The 20,307-nt window shown below is 39.7% G+C and overlaps 1 protein-coding gene across 1 annotated transcript in view; it reads right to left on the bottom strand.

Moving 5' to 3' along the window:
• Positions 1-16,962, bottom strand: part of gmds (GDP-mannose 4,6-dehydratase) — a 195,315-nt gene extending 178,353 nt beyond the window's left edge. Inside the window, exons 1-2 of the mRNA XM_082509656.1 lie at positions 16,698-16,962; positions 2,282-2,326 (exon numbers count right to left, since the gene is read on the bottom strand). Of these exons, the coding sequence (XP_082365782.1) occupies positions 2,282-2,326; positions 16,698-16,796 (144 nt within the window). The 5' untranslated portion in view covers positions 16,797-16,962. The remainder of the gene's footprint in view (positions 1-2,281; positions 2,327-16,697) is intronic.
• Positions 16,963-20,307: the final 3,345 nt, after the last annotated feature.

Below are 20,307 nucleotides of genomic sequence, written 5' to 3'. Positions count from 1 at the left end.
AGTTGAACATCCCTTCGGCGGATATTAGCTACTCACAAATGGCACCGTTACAAACTCCAGCTACTGCAGCATCTCAACGAGGATGACCCAGATGAATTTGCAGAATGGGCAAAACAAAAATTGGAACAGGACCCTCAGTTCACGCAGAAGATTTTGTTCAGTGATGAGGCAAACTTTTATGTGAATGGTGAAGTTAACAAACAAAACCACCGTTATTGGTCTGAGACTAACCCACATTGGATGGATCCCTCCAAGACTGTTGGACCAACAAAAGTGATGGTTTGGTGTGGTATATGGGGTACAACGGTAGTGGGTCCATTCTTTATCAATGGAAACCTCAAGGCCACTGGATATTTGAAATTGCTACATGATGATGTGTTTCCCTCTTTGTGCACTGAAGCTGGCACGTTCCCTGAGTTTTTCCAGCAAGATGGTGCACCACCACATTATGGGTGCCAGGTCCGAGCATTCCTAGATGAACAGTTTCCTGGAAAGTGGATTGGTCGTCGTGGGCCAGCTGAATGGCCCCCCAAGGTCTCCCGATCTGACCCCCTTAGACTTTTATCTTTGGGGTCATCTGAAGGCAATGGTCTATGGTGTGAAGATACGAGATGTGCAGCACCTGAAACTACAGATACTGGATGCCTGTGCTGGCATTTCTCCTGCGGTGTTGCTATCAGTGTGTGAAGAGTGGGAGAAGAGGGTTGCATTGACAATCCAACACAATGGGTAGCACATTGAACACATTTTATAAGTGGTCAGAAACTTGTAAATAACTCATGAAAGAATAAAGTTATGTTGAAACCAAGCACACCATTGTTTTTCTTGTGACATAAGTTTGATGTGTCACATGGACTCTTCCTATTGAAAAAACAAAAGTTGTATCCAAGATGGCCGACTTCTAAATGGCCACCATGGTCACCACCCATCTGGAGGAGTTTGCCCCCTCACATATACTAATGTGCCACAAACAGGACTTTAATATCACCAACCATTCCCATTTTATTACAGTGTATCCATATAAATGGCCCACCCTGTAGTTTCACGCATCAGTTAAAACACTCGACTCCAAGTACACAACGCCCAGCTGGAAACACTCCACGCAAGTCGAGCTGCCCGAGATTCACAGAATTTACAGAAAATGTTAATTTTTTGTGATTTATATTGTTATCGGACGATATATGTCTTATATCGGGATATGAGATTTTGGTCATATCGCACAGCCCTAAAGCTAGGTGTTTCTCCTGCACATCAGAGGGGAAGTGAAGTCATGCTGCGACTGTCAGGAGATGTAATGAAAACTCCTGAAACATGTATGTTAACGTACGTGTGACCTTCTGTAGCCACGACTACACTACAAATGCAGCATACGGCTTCACTCTTTGCCCTCCACATAAACTCTTTACCTGAATACAGTTCACATATACTTCAAGGTCTCTGGGCAATGGACGGGATAGAGAAACCAAAAACTTCTGATTACATAAGACTCAAAGATTTTGTTCTGATTACACCAGTATTAGTTTGGCCACTATGGAAAAGTCTCAGCATAAGCCAGCTCCTTTTCTAGATCTGCAATAAGCCAGCGTCCTCTTCCCACTTTGGGCACAGCTCAAAACACTGCCAGTGGAAAACTGAAGTTTAGTAAAAGACCAGGGTGCAATACAACCGGTTTCTTAACTTCCAGTGCTTCTTCTTGTCTTGTTGGGTCACAAAAGTAATATTACTCTAGTTTTTGATACTTTTTCTCTATGAGAAGAACATTATTTCTCTATCCTGTCCATTCCATTTTTAGAATTCACCCATCCAATCTCACCCTGCAGCACAGACACATATTAATGCCTCCCACACACACAACTTTAAACAACTTAAAAAGAAAGAAAGAAAAAGAAACCATTGTTAGCCTCTGAGTTCACTGACAGACTGTTGACTTTGCGTGTTCCTGAGCACACTGAACAGCAGGTGAAAGCTAGTGACCTCACTCGTATGGCTGTCTAATAACAACCATTTCCCTGTTAATGGTTTGACCTGGGGTAAAAGGACAGGGGTTAAAAAGCTCATGCTGCACCAGGGGCCTTATCAGGGTGAGGTGTGAGTCAGCCAGTGTAAGTAGCTGACTGTCAAGATACGTCACACTCCCTCGGGAATACCCACAAACTGCGGCAACATACACACAGAATGTCGTTCTGTGTGTATGTTGGCATTCACAAGTATCTGCGCACATATGTGCATCTGTGCATGTGTGCGTGCGTGTATATGTGTACAGAGGGGATTTTTATTTTACCTCATAGCCTTTAGCGAGCAGGAACTCCGCCAGGTAGGAACCATCCTGAAAAAGCACAAGACAACACCAGTTAAGACCTGTCAAATAACACTGCAAAGACAAAGAGTGTGATTCACACATACACACCAAATCACAGCAACACAACCAAAACACGATAAAACATTCACCGCCCATTTCGGCTGAATTAATTTTATCACAACGTTTAATTGATTACAGGATGAGAAAATGTTTGACGTGTTAGAGCACCTTTTATTTCCTCTACGGACTCCAGAGATTCAAATTCAATGCTCCTACTAAAACTGAGGATTTAGGAATATAATTAAAGGACACAAGTGATTTATCAGAGAAAAAAGAAATAGATTCTTGTGGCATGATAAATAAAATAGTATTTTCTCTTGTTCAGTCCAATAAGAGTTACATTTCTGGCGATGTGTCTATGACCTAAGCTAACACATTAAGTCACAATTAAGCTTGAGGTCAACTTTGGATTTAAATTTGTGGTATGTTGTTGAGGGAAGAAAAATAAAATTAGCAGTCAAATAATAAATAAATAAGTAAAATAAAAATTCCAGAGTCTCTACTACGGTGTTGAAATTAAATACTTCAGTACTGGCTAATACTGGATCCTGGGATCGTCAGGCATGACGTCCACATGGATCAGGATCGCTGGGCACACACTGGACCTACTTTGAAACGTGTGTGTGTGTTTGTGTACGTGTGCTGGTGATGTGAGAGCACGATCACTGTCAATAAGGTCTTGTTCCCCTCACCCATGTTACTCCATGTCTTTTTACTTGCTCAGATTTTCCGACCACACGTTCTGGAACACTGTGGAACATTCCAACCCAGTCATGGCATCCATCCCTCAATCCCCCTCACACACACACACATACACACGCACACACGTATGGCCACACTGCCAAGATGCCAGCCTGAGGCTTCCTCCTCATGTCTGGGGGAAACGGTGAAGGTGGGGGGAAAGGACCGCAGAAGGAAAGGCTACTAGAGGTTGGGGAGCATGCAGGAACCTGCACTCAGCACCAGGATGGTGGTGTCTTGGGCTACACGCACTTTTAAGTGACAGTAATAGTAATAATAATTATAACAACAACAGTGTAAAGGCATAAAATCTGTTCCTTTTTCTTGGGTATTGTAATCAGAATTGCTGTAGCATTTTGTACAATCTGAAGCTGTTTTAATGCTTTCTGATTGACGCCCATAGGAAGACCATTTCAATAATTTAAACGTGAGGAAACAAAAGCATAAATGACAGTACGAGTGTCACAGAATTGATCAGATTCTTGCAAAATATCCAAGGTAGTCGTAGTAAGGCCTCGGTGACCTTGTTTATGTACTTCTCAAAGCACATTTCTGACGGCTGATTTTACATAGTAAAACCTGATGAAGGCGTCGTCTCATATCAAACCAGTTTGTGAAACAACGCCATTTGACCACAGCTCAAGGCAAACGTGGCGAACGGTAAAAGACGGCGTGAAAAGCAAACACACAAAGGCCTGAGAGATGACGGATCACTGAAGAGACAACAACGGCACAAATACTGGATGTGACCGGAAAAAAAAGGTGAATTTAAGTTCAAAGTGTGCTTGTTTTCTCACTTACATACTGGTGCCTGATTTCTGGATGTCAGCAATAGCAACTGCCCCAACCAGATAAATAATCCAAAACATTACTTTACAAATAACAATTATAACGATATTTTTCCCCCCTTTGACAAACCCCAATGTTAAGCTTAATCTGTAGTATCGTCTTACTGAATACAACCCTTTGTTGATTTTTGGTCCCCATTGCGGTCAAAAAGGCGGATGAAGCAGTGTATGCTCTAGGGTGGAGTTACCCTGAAAAGTTGCTCTCTGTCTCTTTTTGCAGTCAGGTCCAAATCACTAGTTCCTTTTGGTTTTTAAAACACAATTATGTAATGGCTATTCTGGTGCAGGATGACATACAATAACTGCACCAATAACTGGTGTAGGTTAATTAAAACCAACAGCTATTTCATTTGTATTAATAATTGTATAATATTTCTTCGCCTTATTAGTAAAAACTGGCGTTTCAAACACAGTGAGATAAATACATTGTGGCTCTTTGCAAAGGTTTGCTCGACATATAGACCAGATGATTAATTAACAGATTATAGCTGCAGCCCTCTGTACTACACTACATGCCTACTTAAAGATCCTGTATCTGCAGGTTGAGCAACCTGGCAGTAAGTTGGCACTGATGCCCAACCTGTTTCTGGCTAAATCCACGTGGGAGATGGGCATGGACGCTGGCAGCCCCTCACCCGTCCCCACGGCGTTCAAAGCTCCGGCCGGTGTCATGTTTTCCTGCCCGTGTGCCAGGGTCAATGCGTTCCATGCCAGACCAATATGGAAAACAAGTCTGAAGAGCTACAGCTCTGTTTCAAAACAAGAGGCTCCTTTGAGGCCATATTAGCCCATAAACCCTGGCCTCACCTCGCCGTTTCCTGTTATGGGGAGCCTGGCGCTTGCTGCGAGTGAGGGGGGCAAGTACATGCACGTTCACCTGCCAGGTCAATGCCACACCACAAAGATTCATTTACACCTATGACACAATATGATCACTCTTCTCCAAAGCTATAGTGCTTGTATTGTATTAAAAAGAGGCTGCTCGGTGACAGGCGTATGAAGGGTAAGCCAAGCAGTGACTGTCTCACATCTGAAAGCTAATTCTGAGTCTGACCTCAGAATCTCAATGAGTATCTGCAGTAAGTAATTCTGCAGGAGGAGCACAAATGTCAACACACGTACAGGTGTGACCACCATATTTATCACCTGACAGGGTGGTGTTACACTTGCAGTAATCTAATGCCAAACAGACTTTGAAGTTTAAATCTCCACCCGATTAAATCTTCGAAGTACAGTTTAGTCCAACAATGTGACAAATGTTTATTTATGTGTAAATGCATATTGTATATATGCATACCTGTGGAGATATTTGTTGTAAGCAAAGGTGCTGCAAGTAGTAAATCAAATAACATAAGGGCATGTTCAGCATTTAAGTGTTACACAAATACTGTGCATAATTACGTGATATAATAATAATAGTAACTAGATTTATCTAGATTTACTGGAAATCCATACACTTAAAATTCTATCCTAATGAAATGTCAGTGAAGAACGCAAAACAAAGATTAAGGCCAAATACATTCAGTGATAAAAAGATCAGGAGAAAGGCAGAAAAAAAGCAAATGTCAATGCTGAACAGTTAAATCCATCCTTGTGTTTAAAATGTGGCACGAGTGCTATCATTATCCCCAATCAGCATCAATATTACAATTGTTAACGGATCATCATCGTGTGGTTTCATTAAGAGGCCTCTGTATCAGAACCATGAGTCCGGGGTTAGAGGAAAGTAATTCAGTTTTTGCTTTTTCACTTTAAATACACTTAAAAACATGATGTGCTCCTGCTGTAGTGCACAGACGTACGGCACTGTATTTCCCTCAGACCCTAAAGTAAAGTAGCAACATAAATTTGAATAAATAAGTAAATCAGATTAGACTTTAGATCGCTTTGCTACTTAAGCATTAAAGAATACAACATTAACTTGCACACACAAATATTAAAACCCAAATTTTTAGGGTTAAACTTCTGATTTGAGTCACAATATACAGTTCAAAATGAAGAATGAGGTGAAATGAAGTGAAGTATTAAAAAATAAAATGTATTTATTTTGATAATCTGAACTGTTTTACTTATAAACAGCCTGAAAGTGTTATTTACACTGTAATACACATTAAAAATACATTATGAACTAATTGTGTATGCTAGACGCCAAACTGTTTAGAACAGGTTTAAGACATCCAATAAAAAATACAAGTCAAAAATTAAAACACAACAACAACAAACAAACAAACAAAAACACACCATCCAGTGATTTTAACCCAGTTAATAAATCCAAGGTTTTTTTAACCTGGTTTTGACCAAACAGTTCTTCTTCTGATGTCTTCAAGCATTACTTAGAACAACACAGCCATGCTCATGGCTTTAACCAAAGAGCCTGATGTTTTTGGACAAACATGAACACTGTGAGTTTGGTACCCCCTGCTGGTGAAGTGAGATTTTGTATCCAGTTCTTTCCCTGGGTCAGCTTTGTGACCTAAAATACCAAAGTAAGTTGATATCACCTGTCCAACATTAAGCAGAAAAAGCCCAAATGGAAAACGTTTTTATTCCCAGTCTGAAATTTTAAGGGCTTAGCCTGTGTGCTTACCAACATGATTTATGTAAACACAGGGGCCATACATGGATTTATTTGTCATTGTGCATAAGCTACAAATGCATCACTCTAATGGGTTTTCTTTAGACCACAGGCAGAAGCTGCCAAGCACGCCACTAGTCTGCAATTAGGCCTGATATGGTATAATGAAGCTGTAATCACAGACCACGATACACAAAACCCTGTGCACACGCAGACTCACACACTGCATTAAGTAGGAACATTTGGTGTGCTACATGAAGAGCAGCCTGAATCTCTTTCCTCTACTTTAGGACCATTCAGGCATGTCCCTGAAATAATGAGTGAACAGCACTCGCAGAAGCAATTAAGAAGCTGCGCAAGGACCCACAGCCTTAAGATCTACGGACACTATTTTTAATTTAGAGCAGTAAAAGATCAAAGACTAAAGTCAAAAAGTCTTTTTTTGTGTGTGACTTAAATCTAAGGAAAAAAAAAATCTTATGCAAACCTTATGTTTAAGTGAGTTTAAGATTTTCAGTTAACTGTCAAAACTGTCCCTTTTAATTTTCTGTCACTCAGTTTGTTTCCCTGCTCTTGCACATATTTAGGACACCCTCGCAGCCACTTTTCTATTTTTGAAAAAGAAAACCACAGCAGGCCGTGTTTGACCACCTGACCTGACAAGTCATTTCAGACTGATTTATTTTACCAGTGTGTGTTAAGTACTAACATACCACATACAGGAGTGTGTTTGTGTGCACTTACATGCAGTTTCACATTTCTTGCACACTAATTAGTGGTTGGACTTTCAGCTGGAAGCATGTGGTATGTGTATACAGTTACATTAGAAACAAGGACTTTCCATGGCCATACTATAACTGAGGTCACTTAACTCTTCTAGCCCTCAGGACACAAACCGTATCAAAAAACTAAAGTATGTGCTGTGCAGTCCTTCTAACATGCCAATGAAACATGAAATGAAAATAGTGGCATGACGGTTAATATATCACAAGGCTCATCTAAAATGTCCTTGTGTTCAAAGGGATAACGATGCAGAGCTGGAAAATATACAATATACCTGCCTTCTACTAAAGTAAGAATCACTGAATAACTTGACAGACGTAGATACCTGTGGTATCAATGTGAACATCCTAGTAATTAAAAAAAAAAATAAACTGATCTTGTCTGACCTTGATCTTCAAACTCATCCGAGAATTTTAGTAAAGCATTTTTCTTCAACTCGACTTTTAGGGTTTTCCATTAAGGAGTAGTACTTGGTACTGGGGTTCCAAGTACAGCTGAGTCAATCAGAAAATGTGATGTCACGCTGCATGCCGCTCAATGTTGTCACTCAACGAGTAATGAGAGGAACTCCTTCACAAAGCTAAAATTTTTGAAACCCAGCAATCAGGGAAACCGTGACACAAAAACCAACGCTGAGGACCCCGAGTTGAGCTGTAGACCAAGCAGCGGACATCCTCCATTGTTGAGCTGCGTTTATGTCGCATACAAATGACATCATCTTAGGACTTTCAGACGCATTGCTATAACAACCCCACGCACATTAGGCGCTAATCTATTGTAAGGGGAAAAGACCAAAAATGAGTAGTCGAGCTGAGCTGAGCCGGTGCTAGTGGAAAAGAGGCTGTAGCTACACCTGTGGTATCAATTTCAAAAGCCTACGTCGCCTCATTCTCTGGTTATCGCATTCGCAGGATTTTCAGAAAACTTGACCTCTGACGTCGAGAACTCATGAGAATTTGTAGTAGATGCACCTATGTTTTTTACCATTTACAACTAACTGCAGCTGGACTTGGCTTACATCTCTTTTCCTGAATAAATAGAAGCTGACAGACTTCATTCAGAGGAGGACTCGGCCTTTAGGAGCCATCAGCAGCCGTTATGAGCAACAGCGGAGATGTGTGCACGGATTCTTAGCTTTATGATTATTATTACTGGCACAGGCAAACACTCTATCCAGTGTTGCTAACAGTGGAGTCTAGGGAAGGAGGCAAGGAAGGAATGAGAGTGTATAAAACACCAACAAAGGATGAAGGAAAGAGGCCTGTAGGTTGAACATCAAAAAGCTTGCGGGGTCATACTGCAATCTAGTGCTGTTTTCCCAACCAGAGGGGTTGAAGAAAGAAGTGCCGGTCTCAAAGCCAAAGTAAAGTTTTACTGTGGAACAGAGAAGGTGAACCTGTCCTCTTTGTAACCCCAGCTAATAAAAAAACCACACTATCAACCAGAACCCCTGCCCAGCTCCACAGCTTTGCCTTGGCACTCAGGTGGTCTCCCATACCTCACACTCTCTCAACCCAATACTTCACACCAAGACAGCAGTCAAAAGTATTCAGGCCGAGCAGCGTGTTGCCCTGAAATTTATGAACAGTAGTTAGCCAACTGATTTACAGCATCGCAGTGACCCCGGTGGCCTGACAAGTGACTTCTGAGATGTTGTATCCAGATGCCTGCCTGCTTGCCTCCTGCATAGGCTCTCAGTAGTCAGTAATAGTAAAGCCATGACTGGTGAAATAAAAATGAATTAACACTGTTATTCTTTTTTCCTGTTAAAGAGGGTGAGGGGAGATGGACCTTTGCTTGTTAAAGGAATGTGAGATGTTGAAAATGACTTTCCAAGACCGCTGAAAGTTGTCTCTCCAGGGCCGGATTCTGGTAAAGGTCAACGGACTACTTTTATTCCCTACCATGAAATATTTCTCAGGTTTCTGCTTAAGTTTGCTTCAGTGCAAATCATCACATGGCAACAGAAATTCCTCTTATATCTGTACGCTACATATGACATACACACACACCACTGATATCTAGGTCATAGACAGGTTATATTATTTCTACTTCTTTAGATAAAGCAGAACAAATACATGGAAGAGTGAGACGTAAAAAGACTATGAGTAAAGGAACAGGTAACGAGAGCAGAATCTTCTCGTGTCATATCGATATAACATTTATAATACATTGAAAATGTTGAAAGTTTGACACAAATTATGTTTCCTTTAATATTAAATTGACTAGATTAGAATATCTTGGAAATAGTAGTTAAAATCCCAGATTATATCTTTATTCCTTTTATCTGTAGGCAATAACTTTACAGTCTATGAGCTTTATAACAGAGTACTAACAAATTCCATCTGTATGATCTTCAGTACAGTCAGAAAACAGGAGCTGTTCTTTATACTAAACTAATCCAGTGATGCTGTATGTTAGACACTCTTTGCATCTAGAATGATGGTTGGCTAAAGAGGCTAACACTTGAAACTGCTAGTGTGACATCGCCATCAGCATCTCATCACACATCTCAGAACAGATCTGACCAATTCCAGCCACTCCATTTGGAAACAAGCACGCTGGAACACAAAACACGCACTGGTACTGAATACACAAATAGTATAATAACACTATAACATCAGGACCAGCTCGCTGTCGCTTGATGTTGACCTGTGCTCACAATGTGCTCGCACTAATCAACTAGCGGAAAAGTGAGAAAACGCTAGAGTCCAATGGTGTGCACCATCTTTATTTCGTTATCCCTGTAAGAAACACCTAACGATAAATGTGAAGTACTGTGCAACCATCTGGAGCCACCCCCCATTCCTTAACATTTTTCTAAGAAAATGGAAAACAAATGCAGTGATTTATTAAAAGTGTGCAAATGATGCAAATACTTAAGTTGTTACTTTCTAATCATTTTACAAATAATTATAGCTCTTGGTGGCAAGTTATTTTTCTGAACCTACTAATAAACTGACAAAATTGATTACAGCAAACAACACAATACTTAACATCTAAATACATTCATGTAAAAAAAAAGAGAGAGAGAATCATTGAAACATTAAAAATGAACTTTGGTTAAACTGTGGTATTAGTTATGCTAAAATAAGGGGCATACAAAATAAATGGCCCACTGTGTAAGTTGGGCTACAGCGTAATTTTGCCACTGGTAGGATAAATCAGGTGTAAGACTGCAGCTCTTTACGTTTTCAGACTTAAGAACACAAATCCAAACAAATATGTTAATACACTATATAATAAACAAACAGCCCTAAAACGGCGTTTGCACAATTCTAATAAGCCTGAAAGTCGTGACTTGGTAAGATCTCTCTTAGGCAAGCTTCTTGTAATTAGTATTCATGAATAACAGTCAACAAAACATTTTAAAAGTGGACACAATTGCCAGAATTTGTCAGTTTGTCCCGGGAGCTATTCATTTGAAAAATCCCATTAGGGTTGTGTCTTGCACAGGGCGCTTCAACGTACAGACACAGGAGCTGGGGATCAAACTACCAACCTTCTGAATAGTTGACAAAACAACTGTTAGATACAGATATTTCTCTAATAGGTTGGTGGAGATCAAAGAAGAGCTCAAAGGAAATGAAAATTTCATTTAAACCTGCACATAAAAACATCTTTAATTATTTTTATTTCCTTCAGTGTTTAAGCTTTTTTGTGTGTTCACAATCCTGTTATGAAACACGTAGCTGAAAGCACAAAATTGATGTGAACAAAAGAGTGTAAAGCAAGTATTAATGCACCCTAACAATACACCCTGTATTAGGGCTGTTCGATATAACGATATATATCGGATGACGATATAAAAACGTCTACCATTTCCTATTACGCTATCGTTTGTTTCGTCGTGTCGTAAAATAAACTGTTTACAGCAACATTTTTTCACTGTAGTGGCTTTATTAATTTCTTCAAGTTCTCTCTTTCTCTTATATTTAATATAACCACACTATGGACGGACAAGCGCCTGTTTTTAGGTTAGCAACAGTGACGGTAAAACCATCGCGTGGCTCTGCTGTCCGCTTGTTTGTGTTCCACATAAACCTTTCACAATAAAGCTCAAGATCCTGTTGAGACTTTTCAAAATAAACTGAATCACGTGAAAGAGTATTCACAGTGCTTACGGATGAGAAGCAAAAACAAGCCGTCAGATGCTAAAAACTAAACCTTAGACTCAAACGTTAGAACAGGCGTTTCCCTGCGTAATAAATACAAAGAAAAAGGCGGTCGTTACAACCTGTGGCTAAAAATATAGTTTTATGCATTGGTTAAAACACTCGACTCCAGGTACAGGACACGCAGGTGGAAAAAGTTCACGTAAGTCGAGCTGCCCGAGATTCACAGAATTTACAGAAAATATTACGTTTTTGTGATTTATATCGTTGTCAGGACGATAAATGTTTTATATCGGGGATATGAGATTTTGGTCATATCGCACAGCCCTACTCTGTATTATTTTGCTAATGGCAATGAAAAAATTCTGTAGAACACATGTGAGTCATCTGAATGTGCTTTCTGCACTAGTAAACCTGCAGTCGCAAGATTTTCAAAGCTGTCACATGCAAAGTTCGTACAGGTGTTTTTTTTACACATCAACACTAAATGGATCACGTACCAGTTCAAAATTATATTTCTGCACTGCAAAGCTACCAAAGCACTGTGTGATCTCAGTGCAAAGCGTGTTCACTTTATCAGCAAAATGCATATTTGGGAACACTGTAGTGGTGACTTGGCTTGACACTGTTTGGTAATAGGGAAAGTGAGCAAAGTTCCTTTGCTGCGTTTGACTGACTTGAAAAGACCTTATACATACGCATCATACATATCTGTGATCACACAGCCTCATCCCCCAAGCTGAAGGTTTAGTGTAATAAGAGGCTTAGTTATGTCGCACAGAAAAACCAACTTACACCTCCACTTTTTGCCCCATTGCACTATAGTGTTCTGTTCACCCCCTGCATCTTCTCCCACATCATTCCTACAAATCTACCTTTTTCGCAGCGACTCCATCTGTTTTTTAGTCGCATAAATTAGTTTCAAGCAGTTTCATATCAATTACACATTTAGATACTTCATTAAAGATTCCTTTTGCCCTGGTTGTAGTATGCAATGATTTAAAGCCCAAACGTTCCTCTATGACACATAAACTGCAGCCCCACAGATGAAGATGGCCAGCTGTGCTGTGTCAGTAGTGTCAGTGCTCTCATCCACAGCCACAGAGTATTCAATGAAATCTTTTCCCTTTTCCATCAACTGTGCTTGTAAATCAGAGACAAGATCACACATCCAATCAGCAACAGTATTTGTGCTTAAGCCAACATTTGAAAATGCTTGTGTTTCTGTGGACACAAGATGCCGCACACTTTAATCGTGGAGTATTTCAAAAGCTCTTCCTCTTTCTTCTCTGCTACTACAAAACCTGCTTTCACAGCAGCTCTCTGGCTTTGCTTTGATGTGACATCAGATTATCAGATTCTTCTCAAACTTCCAAATTCTGCACCTACTGCTATGTATCCAGGTTTTTGTACTTGTCCCAATGTCGTGTTGCATAGCGCTGTTTTTATTCTTTAATTGCTGGCAATGTCAATAAAATGATACTATCCCTCCCTCCTGTTTTCAAAATACACTCTTAGCTTAGCCATTTCTTAGGGACTAACCTAAATGTCAATATATAAACTCTGACTTGAATTCATCCACATACTACTGTGTAGAGGTGGGAATCACCATACATATTATTGCAATTTTTTAAAATATTTTGCGATATTCAGATTCTGTACATAAAGGTAAACTTTATCAATATTCATTATATCTAATATCAAAGTCTCGCACTCAGTCTTTCTCTCATTTCAGTCAGTTTTATTGTTGACAAACTGAACGGTTTGTATTACAGTCTAGTCCAACTTAACTGAATGCAACCATCTGGTACAATTATAGCTATTCTGAACTATGCAATTTATGAAAACTATGCAGCCCATTCAGCAACTGAAGAATTTGAAAGTAAATTAAAACAAAATATAATTTTACATTAAATAAAAAAGTTTTAAACTGAATTAAAATAAAACATGTCTTAAATTAAAATAAGTAAACTGTCATGTTTATTGCTGCCAAAAAAAAAAAGTTAAACACATTTGGACAGTGTCAGGATTCTTGCTCAGAAAAAGGATCAACATGCTCTGAAGTCAGAGTCCACAAAAACTTTTTTTGTAACAAAATATCGATTTCTGCTGTCCCTGTATCGATACATTATTAGCAAACAAAATATCACGATACTACACAGTATCGATTTTTTCCCCCACCCCTACTACTGTGTTACTAATGCATTATGGGACCGTTGTTTATACAAGTCTGAGTTATATGAGACAAAGATTGCTTTGGGATTTTAACCTTAAATGGTGGACTTTAGAAACTCGTCAGACTGGTGAGCTGCTGTGTTGTAAAATGACAAAACCATACATATGACCAGGATGTAAGCTCTTTATGCAGTGGAGTTGGATTTTTATGATTTCCAAAGCAACAAGGAGATGAGGTCATGAGGATGGCTTTGGGTAGCAGCTAGAAGAAAGAAGAAAAAAAAAAAAAAAAAAACGACCTTCAACAACATTTTGGAAAATACTTCAAGTACTTACTGGCGAGTTAAAATTCTAACACATTTAACTGCTGTAGTTACATGAGACTATACACCCTACAGGGAAATCTTTAGGTTTTCAGTGTGTGTTCAGGGGGACTGAATACCACCATTACACCTCGGGCACTCTTACATCTCGGGCACACAGAAATTGTTGTGGCTTCTTTGACACACATCAACAGAGAGCAAGGGGACTACACCCTAAAAAGTTGTGCTTTAAGTGTATGCATTGCCATGAGATGCAAAGATTCAAACTGAAAACTGAAATACAAAAATACATAAACTATACAGTATGTGTTTCCAGGGAAAAAGATGCAGAAATGTGTGCACATATCACAGAAAAATGCCTCAGAGTCACACAAGCGTGAATGTGAGCTTGAAGCCATTTATAATTATTAACATGTTTGATGAGCAGGTGATCCCCATAAAAAGAGTCTGAGAAAATGTCCGGGAACATAGCAGTAGTAGTAACTAAAAATAAAGTTACCATTCCTTGTGTTTGTGAGGATCAGCCACAATAACACACCTTTGCCTAGCTATCTAGCTTCTCTCTGTATTACATCATACAGCTCCAGCAGATCCCAGAAGCAATGTCTGAGATCTCTGTTCAGAAGAGTGCAGTGCCAGGAACAGCAAAGAATCTCCCAGGCCTCTGGTAAAGGACCCGAGCTTTAGGGATAAAGGAGAGTGTGGGGAATGCAATTTTTTTTTGTATGTATGTATTTAATTATTTCTTTATTACAATGAAAGGCTGACCATATCGAATTAATGTCTGAATATAAATGAAATAAATGCGAATATATTGAATGAAGAGTGATGTTACAGAAGCTTTGGCATCACCTGTTGTTTTAGATGCGTAATGTTAAAACATGTCATGTGTCACAGTGTCACACTGTTACTTCTTGTTCGAGTTGCATGCTTTAAAATAGGCTGTAATAAACTGGCTATGCTTCAGCATCCTATTTGGACCTTTATGTTTTGCACTCCACTTCACTCAGTGATTCATTTCATTTTCTTTTTTCTTTTTACTTTAATGTCTACTTACTGTTAGCTGTTGGCATAAAAAAATTACACTGTTAAGTTTGTAAGAAATAAGGAAAATTTGAATTTAATTTTACATAATCTTCCTTTAGGACTGCTAAAGGTTCTACGATGAAGCAGTAGCTACATTTGTCATCTGTAGTAAAACACTGAAGCATCTCTTTTATTAGTTTGGACAGTACATGCATTTTCCATGGAATTGTGTCTTATTTCTATTACTTAGGAATGCTGCACCACCTGCTGACTTTTTCTACATCTCTAGTTCTGTTTACTGTGGTCCACGTCAGTTGATGACTTTGTAGACTTGTAGCTTTTCCCCGTCCTTTGTCGTTCACGCAGGGGAAAGATTCAAGTTAAATCCAAGTAAATGCGTCACTGCAAACCATGTGACAATATTTGGTCCACTTATATTCATTTATTTATTTATCTATACAGGCGTATGGACTGCCTATGTGTGCTTCCACTGCTGGCCAAACCACCATAATTTCCCTATTAGTTAATTAAGAAACACGCCTGACTTAGCTGGTTATCATCACAGCTCAACACCTGTGTGTGTGAAGCTGTGTCATGGTGACATTGCTTTGTTCAAAAAGAGCACATGTGCTTCATCCTTCATAAATGCTGACAGTTAAGCTGCTAGATTTGTATCACTCTGGGAATAGGAAACATCCGGCTCCACAGTAAAGAACTTGTTCAATGGGCTGTTGCAACCCGGAGCTTATCTTTCCAGGAAATGATGTGATGATTAAACAGCAGTAAGTTCAGAGGATTTGCAGCTGACCAGTAATGGAAATAATTTATAGTAACTGATAGTTTCGTCCAAACTAGTCTACAAATTGATGATGTGACACGATGACTTGTGTTTCTAGAGTAGTGTCAACACTGCCTTTCGTTATGGTTTGCTGTGTGTCATTCACGGTCTGCAGTGCGTCTCTGGAAACAACAAATTTTATTGTAATTTACTGTGTATTGTATTGTAATCATAAACTTGTACACATGGGTTACTGTGTAGCATGGTTTGCAGGATTGCTGGTGGCTACTTTCAAGTCTTAGGCAACTTTTTTTGTTTACGTTGTTTTTTAAATCTCAGCTGATGGTTTACAGAGTTTAAAGGTTTAAGGTTAATTCTACACAGAGACACCTAAACATTCATGTTCTGTCATTTTTTAATTTAAATGTTCACATCACCACGTTGTCTGTGACCAGAACAGGTTGAAAAGCTGACAAACCAGAAAGCATGACGAGTTCCACCTGAACTACCTATTTGACTCCCTTTATCTGACACCAGTGCGCTGTCACTGGCTGTGTGTGGACTCACAGAGCCAGAAACGTGTACTCTGACGACATTCTTGAAAACTTGGAAGTATACTACAAAGACAACTGACTAGAAAGAGCAGAAGCGTTTTCTCTTAAAGCGTGAATGAGACGCAAAATTAATTCCCTTTCTGGGAGAATTTCAATGCGACATAAAATCGCACACATCAACAATCCTATGCAAAATACACAAAGAGCACATTTGAATGGGATGGTGAATTACCGCCTTTCTAACTCTTGACAGGTGTAAGTGACACCGGCAGCTTTAATCACACGTTTCCTCTCAAAATTAACCACGAACGAGGAGGTACTGAGGCTTTCGCCAGCAGTGACGATTAAAGTGCGCCATTGGAAAGCAAGGTTTTATAAACTGGGGTTTGTCCATCCCATCCCACAGTGCAGTAACTTTACCTGCCCGGTGATGCCGGTGATAACGGCTACTTTCTTCTCATTCTTCGGCTCTCCATGAACATCGGAGCTAACGGTGGCAGTCTCGAAGCACTGAGCCATCTCTGACCGGGTGAATGTTTACGGTTTGCTGCCTCACTGACCAGCCGGACCCAGCAAAAGGCTTCCGTCAGTTTACCGTCTGAGTACCACCGACCCTCCGCCGCATCCGTAAACCAAGCTGGAAACCGCTGCACGCTGTTACGTATGAGGAAGCGTGATGAAGTTGGCCAATGGGAACCGAGCGAGAAGAAGCAGTAAAACACGCTTGCCTAAAGAGAGGAAAGCCTGTGAGCGCTAAATAGTTTTTTCTTGCAACAGCGTCACTAGAAGGACGGAGGGAGAAATGCAACCAATGACTGTTTCTAACAGCTAAGAAAAAGACTTTTGAACACTTCGCAAGTATTTGTTCACAATATAGGCCATAACTCACAAACCTGAGCACAACTGAAACTTTTAAATGTAGTTTAAAAATAAAACATTTTAGAGTGATCCTGATTATTTTCTGTTTTGTTTATATTATAGGCAGCACAATGTGATTAGCACTGTTGCCTCACAACAAGGAGGTCCTGAGTCTACGGTGGTGAGGTTTGCTGTTGTGGTACGCAAGCTGCTTGGCATACACCTTGTAATGAAGAAAATGACTTGTGAACATTATAGTAATAACATTTAATTGTTTTTAGGCATGTTATGTCTAATACTTTATTAGGAGAGATCGGCTCAAAGTGTTCTCTCCTTTCACCAAGCTCCATGAAAAAAGCTCGAACACTAACACGCAATTTTTGTGGTGATGTAGTGCACTTCACGTCACTTGTCCATAACGAAGCAAGCCTGGTTACACACCTCACAAAAGTCTTCCTAGTGCACAGTGTAAGACACACAGCCAGGGGCGATAGGTCAGACAATCAATGTATTCAGACACTGGATAAATAGTATAACTGTAATAAGTTACTTGAATTTTCAAAAATCGCCAGTATATGTTTCAAAGAACATAACTATTACTAACATAACATGACTATTTAAATGTTTTACATTTATATTTTCATTTTCTATTCCTACATCTGTCTCTTCCAGCACTACTCTCACCTTCTCATCTCCTTCCTCCTCACCATACCAGTATCTCTTGTTTTTTTCAGACTCTAGTCATCTAAGCCAGTAAACAACACCAAAGAAGAATCAACAGCACAATAAGCTCTTTGGCCTTGGCAGAAAGGATTTGGCACATTTTTCGCCAAACCCACAAATGCATTGTCCTTAAAATGTGGCTTCATTTAGGGGAAATAAACAGGCTTTCCAATGGTACAAGATGTATTACCAAACACAAAATTCCTTACTCTTGCTTCTTTTAAAAAATATATATAGAGAGAAAACATTTTTATTTGAGCCAAAATTACAAATTTATACCAAGGATGTTAGCCTAAACTGTGAGTGGGGATGTATAATGAAGTGAATTGAGTAAGTTTCCATTTGATGCAAAGCAGATGCTGCCAAAAGCCTGGCATCTTAATCTTAGGAAAACCATCATGCAAATATCATAACTTCAATGAAGCAACCAAATATGCTCAAATATTCCTTACAAAGCCCAACGGAAAGTGATCCAGATCCACATCAAAATGTAATGGCTTTTATTTTTTGCTCACACCGAATCACCAAATTTCTTCATATTTAGCTAGAAAATTAGACAAACAGATACAGAAAGAAACAGAAATGGCCACATGTCTATCCCCACATAGCAACTTGGCTGAAGTTTAATTGTCTCCAAATCTGGAAAAATATGTTTTTCTAACTCAAAAGACATTTCAGAGAAATTTCAGAGGAAAGTCTAGTGTGGGCAGTTACATCTGTCACAGAATTGGTCTCTCCAGGGGCCAAAATAAACACAATTCACGACCAGAACTTGATAGGTTGACCCAGATAGGGGAGTCATTTAAAAAGATGATCCACAATGACTTAAGACAGTATCTTAAAAGAAGCAATCAGAGCTGCTCTTCATCTCTTATTGTTCTTGTACATTTGATCATGTATGACAACATCTGCTCCAGCTGAGAGTGTCAGTAGCCTCGAGAAAGTGTTCTCTTTCTGCTCAGCTTTTCTGGGAGCACAGCATGGTGGGAGGTGTGATTTCATTAGAGTGTAAAGTAAACATCATCATGAAAAAAGGAAAAAAGAAAAGAAATGTTCCCTGGGTCCTGAGAAGCACAGCAGTCTGACGATCCACCCAGCCTGATCAAACAAGAACAACACACAGCTCTGTTACAGCCCGAGGCTCCTCACTTGTTTGGGCAGCAGGTGTCTTGCTGTGCGTTTCCAGATATTTGAGTGACTGTGTGTGCACTGCTGTGCAGAGAGCTTCATTCTTCACACGTGTGTCGAGTGTGCAGAAACACCACAGAGTGCAGGTCTGAGTTCAAATGAAAGAACTTGAGATCAGATGGTCACTTTGATAGGATATCTAGCAATTCCTTCTTGGCAACTGAGAAGAACATTTCTCAGGAGTTTAAGTTGTTAATAGTGGGCTCTTTCAGGATGACAAGGCCTCCAGAGATCTTTTTGAAATAAAGAAAAGTTGTAAATTAGGACAATGCCTGTATTTTGAATAAAGAAAATGAGCACAGAGAAAGAAGTCCTTTGCCAAGGTCAGTGTCTTATCTTACAAAGGTATCAACAGTAAACAAAAATTCCATGTAGTACCCTTTGACTTTATGACAAGTGGGTGTGGCAGCAGTTACATCCACAAGCACCATGCAGCTGACAGAGAAACTGGGAGACACGTCACACTCATACAGTAGCAACTTGTCCCACAGTAGGCTTTTCCAGAAGTATACTCTGCTTTATCTTCTTTCTGAGACCAGTGAAGCCTCACTTTACTAAATAAATATTACGTTATATTTAATAAGACTTCTCAGGAAAGTGTACTGAGGTCAAAGGTCAGTCCATCCTTCTAAAACTCCCTCCTACTGCTACTACAATTTTAGTCATATTTCAACAAAACTTGTGTCAGGTAATGACTTCCAAGGTTAAATGTGGTTTACTGTGGTATTCCACATAAATACAACTGTTGATGTACCAAATAAGTGTTTTTTTTTGGATCAGTGGGACCAGTGGAAATCATGACAAAATGACCGTTTGTATTAAATGAAAACAGAATTATTAATGAATGCAAGTGTGTTGCCTGGCTTAGAGGAAACATTTGCATCCGGTCTCTAGGAATCTTCTGACAATAAGACGTTCTAAGTGAGTGAGTCATCAATGAATTTTCAGGATCTTAGTTGCCTTTGTAACTTCATTCATTCCTTTCTTACTGCCAGTGAACAGTGCTGTCACAAAGAACAACGTACTGGTCAGCCAGAGGTAGTACAGGAGAGGCTAGCGTGGAGCCTGAGGCCATGTTAAGTCCATAGAACCTAGCAAATGTGCACAATGTTGCCCAGGTTGCTCCTGCACATTTGCTAGATTCTCCACTAGTGTAACATCTCTCAGTCCCAGATGTGGTGGCAGTGCAACATGTCATGCATGGATTGAAGACTGGGTCCAAACTGTTGTCCCATGCATTAACACCAACAACTCTTATACA

The sequence above is a fragment of the Aulonocara stuartgranti genome (genome assembly GCF_965226115.1).
Source record: "Aulonocara stuartgranti genome assembly, chromosome: 17".
Taxonomy (NCBI): Eukaryota; Metazoa; Chordata; class Actinopteri; order Cichliformes; family Cichlidae; genus Aulonocara; species Aulonocara stuartgranti.
Note: the sequence above shows the minus strand (reverse complement) of the source record. Positions and strands in the feature narration are given on the sequence as shown.